The sequence below is a fragment of the Drosophila kikkawai genome, chromosome 3L (genome assembly GCF_030179895.1).
Source record: "Drosophila kikkawai strain 14028-0561.14 chromosome 3L, DkikHiC1v2, whole genome shotgun sequence".
NCBI lineage: Eukaryota > Metazoa > Arthropoda > Insecta > Diptera > Drosophilidae > Drosophila > Drosophila kikkawai.
In genome coordinates, this window is record NC_091730.1 from 8,085,288 (window position 1) to 8,094,266 (window position 8,979).

An 8,979-nucleotide genomic window follows, 5' to 3' on the forward strand; every position below is an offset into this window, starting at 1 on the left:
GGTGTCGCTTGAACCGTTATCAGTGTTGCCAGACTGTTTGTGGAAAATTAAGCTTTTCAACAATTTTCGATCCTTACGACCAGGAAAACACGATTTTTCGTGAAACTCGCCAAAATCGCAAAGCCTTAAATCAAACACTTCAACCTTTTTCATAAATTAAGAAAAAATAATAAAACAAATATATAAAAAATAAGCTTTTATATCGATATATTGATAACTTTACATATTTTTCACATCTCTAGTAACAAACGGCAATTTCTATTTCTTTCGACGGGAAAAGAAATACAAAAATACGATTAAAAAGCGGTCTTTTCTCGCCACACAAAGGAGAAGAGCCGCGCGGCTTCGTTCGCGTCGTAACGGGTCAAAAGCACGCTATATCTGGGGCTTTTCCCTGCATTTTCCAAGGAGTTTTTCTTTCGCCGCATCGCATTCGCAGCAGCCGGAAAAACAGACACACGCACACCGCGGAGGCAATGGAAAGCGAAAACGAAAACGCATGTGTGTCGCTGAGATAAAGGCGCAAAGGCGAAACGGCAAAAGAGGCGAACGAGTGGAGCTGGTGAAATTGCGACAAAAACTTGAGCCGAGATCCAAAATTGCATCTCAAGTTTTAGTACAAAGAGAATAGCTGCGACTCTTACTCACACACACACACACTCACGCACGCATACATACACTGTTTTTGCCGTATAAAACCAATACAAAAACCAAAAACAACAACAACCATGCAATCTTTGCAAAGTAGTTAAATAATTCTGCCCTGTCTGCGCTTTATTTCCTTCTTCATTTTTGTTCTTCTCGTTTGTTTTTTTCGTACTTTCAACAAGTTTCTGTTTGTTGTTTCTGTTTTCCCCCTTTAAACACACACACACACACTCCCGTCTTCCGACGCGCAGTTCTTTTTTCGCTAATACTTCAAAACAAAAACAAACACTGACGCACACGAACAAATACCAGCACTTTTCGCCATTTCCCTTTGTGTTGTTCCGTTGTGATCGCGTGAAAAGGAGAAGAGGAGGGGAGGAGAGAGCGGGATAGAGAGAGCGCGAGCCAGAAGCACCTGCAAGAAAGCGGCACGAGATCGCCAGAAAAGCAGAAAATCATAAGAAGCAAAAGCGACCGGCTCCCCACTCACTTACACACACGTCTCGCGCGCACATTGACACACACTTGTTGCAACGGAAGAGGAGAACGGGCAAAGGAGCGATAAGAAGAGGAGCATAAGGTGGGCGACGAGGAGAAGGAGAACAAGTGCCTAAGAAGACAACACCGCTCATCTGCTATCAGCGAATACCACTGCAAAAGTAAGCAAACACGAATGGGGAAAAGAAGAGGGGAATGATGGACAAGGAAATTACCCTGCAAAGAACAGACGTAGGGCGGTAAATGCACCTGTTGTTTCCTGATACAAGGGCGGGAAAAGCTGTTTGACAACAAACTAAACGCCAAACTTTTTTAAATTATACAAACATTCTTACATCTGCCTTCCTTCTTGGCGTTTTTCTTTGTTATTTCACTTAGAATTTCATAAACGGACAACTGTTAAACTACAAATTGTAATAGAATTAAAGATAAGTTAAGTTTAAAGTTTCCAAAGTCTGTATTTAAGCTCCTATCTGTCTGACCCGATTTTCAAATCGATTTGTTATATACTATAGTTCTTTTGTCCGCTTTTTCATTCCAACATTAATCGCTTTTCAATACTACTTGCCCAGCACGCCCACCCCCACAATGATTGCCGGAAAGCAGACCCATAAATTAGTACATATAATATTCGCGAGGGACGCCGATCGACAAAACGCGACCGGCACCCAAGTCAAGTACTTACTGCCTGTACCGGCTGATAAGCCGGACGGACAGGGGCGCTGCAATTCGCCGATTGCGGGACAATCTCGCATCTGATAAGGCCGGAATCACGATTTTCCTGTGCCCGCACATTCAAATTAAAGGCGTCAGCTATAAAATGATATATTAAGAGCTTTGCCATTTATCAGCAATTATTATTATTTTTAAACGTGCCCATATGAAGGGGATTTTGTCACATTTCAGCTTTAAATTAAGTTCTACAAGTGCGGCGATTTTGATTTGGTGTTTTTCTGTTTTCCAGATGGTCAAGGAGAAGCCCAACTCAACTCGTATCTACGACAAGGATGGATTCAGGCGACGGGCAGCCTGTATTTGCGTGAAATCGGAAAATGAGGCGGAGGTGAGAAAAGTATTTTGTTAATCAAAACTATAAGCTCATTACTAACGTTTCTATCTTTTAGGTACTTTTGGTCACCTCTTCTCGCCGACCGGAGTTGTGGATTGTTCCTGGAGGCGGAGTAGAGCCTGAGGAAGAACCATCGGTAACCGCTGTTCGTGAAGTTCTTGAGGAAGCTGGTGTCGTGGGCGATCTGGGACGTTGTCTTGGCGTATTCGAGGTTTGTTTAAATAGATTTATGTTGTATATATTAGTAAATGTTAAATCTATTGACATGTTTCAGAACAACGACCACATGCATCGCACCGAGGTGTTCGTGATGAACGTTACCCAGGAGCTGGACGAGTGGGAGGATTCGCGCAGCATCGGTCGGAAGCGCCAGTGGTTCACCATCGATGATGCCCTGTCGCAGTTGGCGCTGCACAAGCCGACGCAGCAGCACTACCTGATGCAGCTGCAGCACTCCAAGACGCTGGACAATACGAACCGCGTGGTGAATGCCACGCATCCGCCCAAGTTGACCAATGCCGCCACACCGGCCGCGTCGCCCACAACGGCATAAGGAGACACACAGATGCAGGAAGCAGGAAGGCGGATGAGATACAACACTTAACCCGAGACTAATCCAACACTTATTCTAACCCCATTACCTTACCAGAGCCGCATACACATATTGACATTTTTGGAAATTTACAAATAGACAGGCAGTCTTCTAGATTCTAGATTACGTTTATTAAGCGATACCTATGTTAACCCGCATCCCTCATACGGCCCCCATTTTGCGTTTAAGTTTAAGTCAATGCGTTCATTTATGTCTTTAGTAACTGTAATGAAAACTATACTTATGTGTACTCTATAGAGAGGTGAAGAAAACAAAAAACAAAAAAAAAAAAATAACGCTACTCGATCAATGCTTAGCGATAACTACATAATTCGAGATCTATAACACGACACAGAAGCAACAGAAAACGAAAAAAAAGAACCTTTAATAATTTTTGAGCGAATAGCACTTTTTGCAAACACGAAAAAGAAACTAAAACTAAAACTAGATAAACTAAACAAAAAAAGAAAAGCAAAGGTAATGATATCTATTAGATTTTTCTACTCTTTTTTATAATTTACTCAAAAAGTCATCTTAATTGATTATTGTAACAAGCAAAGCCAATTGGAAACGCAAAAGGAACACTTGATTAACTAAGCTAAGCGGCCTAAACAATAAATCGAAACCTCTTTAAGCGACTAACGAAACAATTTAGTTCTAAAGATCATTTTTCGAAAAACAAAAATTAAGAAAACCCCAAGACATGAGACATTTGACGGACGGACATGCGGACAGGCGAGGAATCATTAAAAAACCTTAAAATAATTAAACAACAGTTGCCTATGCAAAAAGATAAAGCAAGCCCACTGCAGGGGTGATATAAAGATAAACGTTAACTTATTGTAAAAACACACAACAAATGCGAGACAACATATTATGAACTAATTCAACTACTAAGATATGTGCACGTTGTACTTTTCAGAAACAAACCAGAAAACAAAAACAAGAATAACAATAATAATTACGATTATGAAATAATATTAACAACACAAGCAGCAAGGGGGCGAGAGAGAGAGAGAGTGCATGTTTTCAATGTGATTTAAGAGATACAAGATGCATAACGAGCTGATGGACAATTTTATGTGACATTTTTTCGATGATTTTTTTCGGCACTTGAAAAGCGCGCAACAAACGAAAATTTTAATTCAAGCTCAATGAGAGCAACAAAAGTCTGGCAGTTGAATCTATGATTTATTCCAAACTATCAATTGTACTTTAGTTGCAAACTAAAGCCGACAAAGGGACTTTTATCGGAACGCTAAATTATATCACAAATTGTTGCAATTAAACGATGATTTACAACCAATAAAGAAGAAAACAAACACAGAGATAATGGTAATTGTGCATTGGGTGTTGGCATTGTGGGGTTTTATAAAGAGTTTCTTTAAATTAAATCATAGCAAATAGTTTCTATGTTTTATCACTTTCCTTTGTTTTAAATAACACAAAAATTCAATTGATTACTTAGATTTTATATTTTGTGTAGAAAAATTTGGCTAAATTACATCTAAATTTAAAAGTAATTAGAATCTACTTCTTCAGCTGGATCCTGGTGAAGGGATGGGCCTCGATGTAAGCCAAAGCCTTGAGGATGTAGTCGGGAATGGGAGGAGGCGTGGGCAAATGGGCACCCCTCGGCTGGTATCCGTTCTCATCGGCGGTGTACTCCAGCTCGATGGGTGTTCCATCGGGAGCTGTGTACTTGACCGAACCCGCTGCATTCACACCGCCCACTCCACTCTCCTGGGCATCGATGCCATTAGAGGTGCCGTACTCCCAGCTGTAGCTGCCATCCTCCTTGATCTCATTGCGGTACTTGGTGATCTCGGCCTGTGACTCATCGGCAGCTCGGATGACGGCCACCAGGAACATGGAAATGATTAGCGCCTGCGGTGCCAGATAAAGACCTCGGTTAGAAATACCATATGATAACTATTTAGATATGATAACACTTACGCTCTTGAACATATTGGCAGGTTGGATTTGCTGTGTTTTGCTGTTTCGCTGCAGTTGCTACTGATAAACTGATTTCGAAATCCGCCAACAGTTCGTTTTATACTCGAAACCCAACCTGCTAAACCGTTCCGATCCGATCACTGACCTACACCTACAACACAGCGCCAGATGACTCTTCGCCGGTCCGAATTATTAATTTAATTCGCGCATCTGAAAATATGAGTTTGACCGAGTTTTACGAGCGTTGCTCGCTTAATAGCTGCGTTTGTTATCGACTGTTGTTTGGGCTTTTCAACGGCTTTTACGACCGGCCCAGGTGGTGCTCTATAACCTCTACATCTGTAGCTAAAGCGCATTCTTATCTGCGCCTTGGAAATCACAGATCAACGATCGCGATTTACAGATGCCAGCCACAATGCTTCTTTTCTTATCTAATCTTGACTTAAATTCATAATAAATATATGAATTGTTAACCGAACTAAAGCAGATAAAAAATCATAAAGCCGAACTTTAAAGACACTTTTTGGGTTACAGATTATATTTATATTAAAATATTTAAAGTATAGAATATATATATATTGAAATTATAAATGCGTGTAAATAATGTAAATATTAATTCTAGTATAATAAAAATATTTTTATGGATAACTTGACCACAAAAGGGGAACTTTCTTTAATAATACATTTAAATATGAGATAAAAGAATATGGAATACCTAATTTAAATTTGTAATTTATTATTTAACACCCATAAAAATATATAATAATGTTCCTATATTAATATATTAAAGAACCTATTGATTCTTCTATGTTTAAAATATTTAAAATAAAATTTTAAAAAATTCCACTATTTAAAATCAAGAAGAAATTCAATTACCATTTCACTCGAGAGATCCAAAAGGACCGACAAAGGCACTCAACAAATCACTCGAATCTCCCCTCAAAGGAAAGTGTATCCACAACGGAGGCGCCAACAGGCGATTCGGACTGTCACTCGATTAGCGGCTTTTGTTGTTAATGAGATGCAAATGCGAATATGAATGCGAGCGAATGCCGGCAGCGCAGTTGCGCCAAAGTCTAAGCCGAACTTGAAACTTAAACACATGCCGAGTGTGTCATCGTAAATATTCACCATTTGCTGCCGATCTTAGATAGCCACATTACTAATTAGATACCAATTTATTTTAATTTTTGGTTTAATCCAAAAAGTATGCTTTAAATCGAAGATAAAGTTCAATTTTTCAAGTGTAGCTCAAAGCTCAGAAGACAGAGAAAAAGTGATGAAAGGGTAGATATGGCTTCTAAGAACTGGTGGCTCCTTCTTAAAACGAAATATCCTTTCCATTTGATCTTAGGTATAATTTATAAAATATAGAATGTTATTACATTTGTTAAACTTTATAAAATGTCATTAGCTAAAACAATAAAGCAAGCTTAACTCCTAAAGCCGAAATTTTGAGGTGGATCGAATAGAAAATTAGTCATAACTAAGGCAAAAATGCATAAATTTAAATTCGGAAAGCATTTCTTTGTTTGTTTTTAATAGGTTAACAAATCTGTATACTAAATTTAAGTTTTTAAGAGATTTAATTTTTGGTCAATTTTTGACAATTTAAAATTTTGAAAAATTTTTGAAAATTTTTTTTCTGGCATAAATGGCATAATTGACTCAGCTATTGGTGCTGATCAAGAATATATATGATTTATAGGGTCGGAAATGACTTCTTGACTGCGTTTCTCGATTCTGACTGAAATTATAATACCCTCAAAGTGGTATTAAAAACTATAACTAAGCTCATAAATGCTGAATTTAAATTAGTAAATTTGATTTAAGTTTTTAAAAAACTTTTCAGTCTTAGTTTTAGTTTTTCATCAGCATAATAAAATAAATAATTAAATATAAAGTTGCTATTTGATCTTCCTATTCGACTCGTTCATCTTTATTCCTTGTTTTTCTCATATCTCCAAATAAATTCACATTAGTAATTTTCTTCGAATCTTTCTCGTTTATTTAAACTCGACAATAACATTTTTACACATTGTAATAAAGCTTTTAGAGTGCGCTACAACGCTATCCTTGAAATACTTAACCGAAGATGGTCTTGCGAGCAAAACCACGGTTCTGCTGGGCAGGCTCAACGTACTGGGGATGAGTGCGGATGTACTCCAGGGACTTCAGGATGGCAGCTGGGATTGGGGGAGGAGTGGGCAGCAGAGCACCCTGGGGCTGGAAGCCGTTCTCGTCAGCAACATACTGGATCTGGACGAGCTGGCCCTCGGGGGAGTAGTAGGAGTATCCGCCGTTGGCCTGGTAGCCTCCGAGGCCGGACTCCTGGGCGGCGATGCCATTGCTAGTCTCATAAGCGTAGTTGTACTGGCCATCGGGCTGGATGTCGGCACCGCTCTTGGTGATGTAGGCACCAGCATCCTGGTTGTAGGTGGCGGCAGCATAAGCGCAGGCCAAGAAGGCGGAGGCGACGAGCATCTGAAGGAGAAGGAAAAGAATTGACAATTAGTAAAAGTTCGTTACGTATACTTAATATTCTTCAAAGGCTAATCGATATTTCTTAGTTCGTCCTTTTTACTTACGTAGCGGAACATCTTGGTTTTGAGTATGTTTGTCTGAGACTGCGAGACGACTCGGAATGATGTCTCTGTGGCAGATAGGCAATGTTTTTATACGAATTCTCGATTCGAAACCCGATCCACCCAAAACAACTTTTACGCCCGGCTGCAGGAAACTCATCTAAATAACAATAAGCCCAGCAAAACCGAAATTGGTCAAACTAGAGCGACGTGAGCGGCCAAAAAGTAAAGAGCCAAGCCACACGCACCGGCTACAGTCTCTTCGTGGTCTCTTTCAGTTTCATCTCAAGCTGGGAGGGCACAGGCATACAGCTGAGGTCAAAGTAATAGGAAATAATAATTATGATTTTATATTTCTATTAGTTTTACAGTTTTTGATGAGGATGCTTGCCACATTCGAAATAGGTGCCTTGTCGGAGGATTGTTCTCCATCTATGGTTTTTTGTAAAAATATTTATAAATATATAGAACTAACTGCTTCAAAATAAAGCTTAAATTCTACTAGGTAATTAATTAAGTAATTGAACATATAATTTAATTATTTATTGATCTAAAAACAGGAATGTTGTGAAGGATTTCCTCTCAAATCAATCACAAAGTTACGATTATAAATATTATTTTAATGAAAATATTAGGTTTATCTATTAGTCTTTCAGGATCTCAGGAGCTATCTTACCACCCTCGAGTGTCCATGTGTGGGCCCTGGAAAGAGCAAAAGTTAAAAGCGTAGCCCCATGCGGCAATGTCAATGTCGAAGCTTAGCCTAGGTCTGGTCCGTGTCTCTAGTCTCAGGCTTTCAGGTTCCAGATTCAGTTTCAGTTTGAGCTTTAGTTTCGGCCGGCACACCCAAAAAAGGCAGGCTTAATTAAATGCATCTGAAACAGACGCGTCTCGATACGAATTTAGCATAATTTATGATGCCACTCTTGGCACCAAACTTCAATGCTTAACTTTTCCAGTTCAGACCCTTTCCTTTCCCCCGATCGTTATCTCCGTCTGCGAGGCGCTGAAATGTGTGCGTTTAACAAATTGGGCCATAAATGTGAGTTAATGCCTAATTGATACGCGGAGTGAGATATCAAACAGGATTAACCCGTTGCCAGCCTCGCCCAATCCACCGCCTTATCCGTGTGGACAAAACGTCTCGTGTCACCAGCTCGCGGCACCTTTAATTTGATTTTTCAAAATTTTAATATTCTAGCGCACAGTGGGATGCAACCAGTTCTCTGACGTTTAAATGGAAGCTTTCAAAAAAACTAATAATATCAAATATCAAATTATAATAGCTGCCTTTATGGGCATTCTTTGGAGATTAGATTTAATTGGGTAGTTTTTTTCAGTTGATATCATGTGGTTATACTCTTTTTTAGTTCTTTTGTTTGGTTTTTATACATACAATTTATTAAAATAAGCATCTAACATAACTTGTGGTAGCAAACACAATATTTATTGTGATACCTTTGACTAGATATTTGAGATCTATCAAGACAAAGTCGAGTATTGAACTATATCCAAGCCTCTCTCAAAAATATTTACTTCTCCGATATTTCCCTATATTTAAAATATGTTAAGCTAGATATTACATGACATACTTTAAAGAACAAATATTTTATAAGCATGTCTTGTCCTTT

The 8,979-nt window shown here is 39.0% G+C and overlaps 3 protein-coding genes across 3 annotated transcripts; 1 reads left to right on the forward strand and 2 right to left on the reverse strand.

The window, feature by feature from the left end:
* Positions 1–239: 239 nt before the first annotated feature.
* Positions 240–4,133, forward strand: Aps (diphosphoinositol polyphosphate phosphohydrolase 1 Aps). Its single transcript, XM_017165192.3, has 4 exons — positions 240–1,307; positions 2,111–2,209; positions 2,271–2,426; positions 2,490–4,133. Exons 2-4 carry the CDS (start codon positions 2,111–2,113, stop codon positions 2,766–2,768), a joined length of 534 nt encoding a protein of 177 aa, XP_017020681.1. The 5' UTR covers positions 240–1,307; the 3' UTR covers positions 2,769–4,133.
* A 130-nt stretch (positions 4,134–4,263) lies between these two features.
* Cpr67Fb (Cuticular protein 67Fb) lies at positions 4,264–4,841 on the reverse strand. Its single transcript, XM_017165193.2, has 2 exons — positions 4,764–4,841; positions 4,264–4,694 (listed from the first exon to the last, which is right to left on the reverse strand). The coding sequence occupies exons 1-2, from the start codon at positions 4,773–4,775 to the stop codon at positions 4,338–4,340; spliced, it is 369 nt and encodes a 122-aa protein (XP_017020682.1). The 5' UTR covers positions 4,776–4,841; the 3' UTR covers positions 4,264–4,337.
* A 1,977-nt stretch (positions 4,842–6,818) lies between these two features.
* Positions 6,819–7,483, reverse strand: LOC108073353 (pupal cuticle protein Edg-78E-like). Its single transcript, XM_017164916.2, has 2 exons — positions 7,352–7,483; positions 6,819–7,247 (listed from the first exon to the last, which is right to left on the reverse strand). The coding sequence occupies exons 1-2, from the start codon at positions 7,361–7,363 to the stop codon at positions 6,849–6,851; spliced, it is 411 nt and encodes a 136-aa protein (XP_017020405.1). The 5' UTR covers positions 7,364–7,483; the 3' UTR covers positions 6,819–6,848.
* Between the last annotated feature and the right edge of the window lie 1,496 nt (positions 7,484–8,979).

What these genes read in the sequence shown, in the direction of transcription:
- Aps (XM_017165192.3), top strand. Translation starts at nt 2,111, where the DNA reads ATGGTCAAGGAGAAGCCCAACTCAACTCGTATCTACGACAAGGATGGA. An exon ending in AATCGGAAAATGAGGCGGAG is followed by an intron (nt 2,210 to 2,270) that starts GTGAGAAAAGTA and finishes TCTATCTTTTAG; the next exon opens with GTACTTTTGGTCACCTCTTC. An exon ending in GTTGTCTTGGCGTATTCGAG is followed by an intron (nt 2,427 to 2,489) that starts GTTTGTTTAAAT and finishes GACATGTTTCAG; the next exon opens with AACAACGACCACATGCATCG.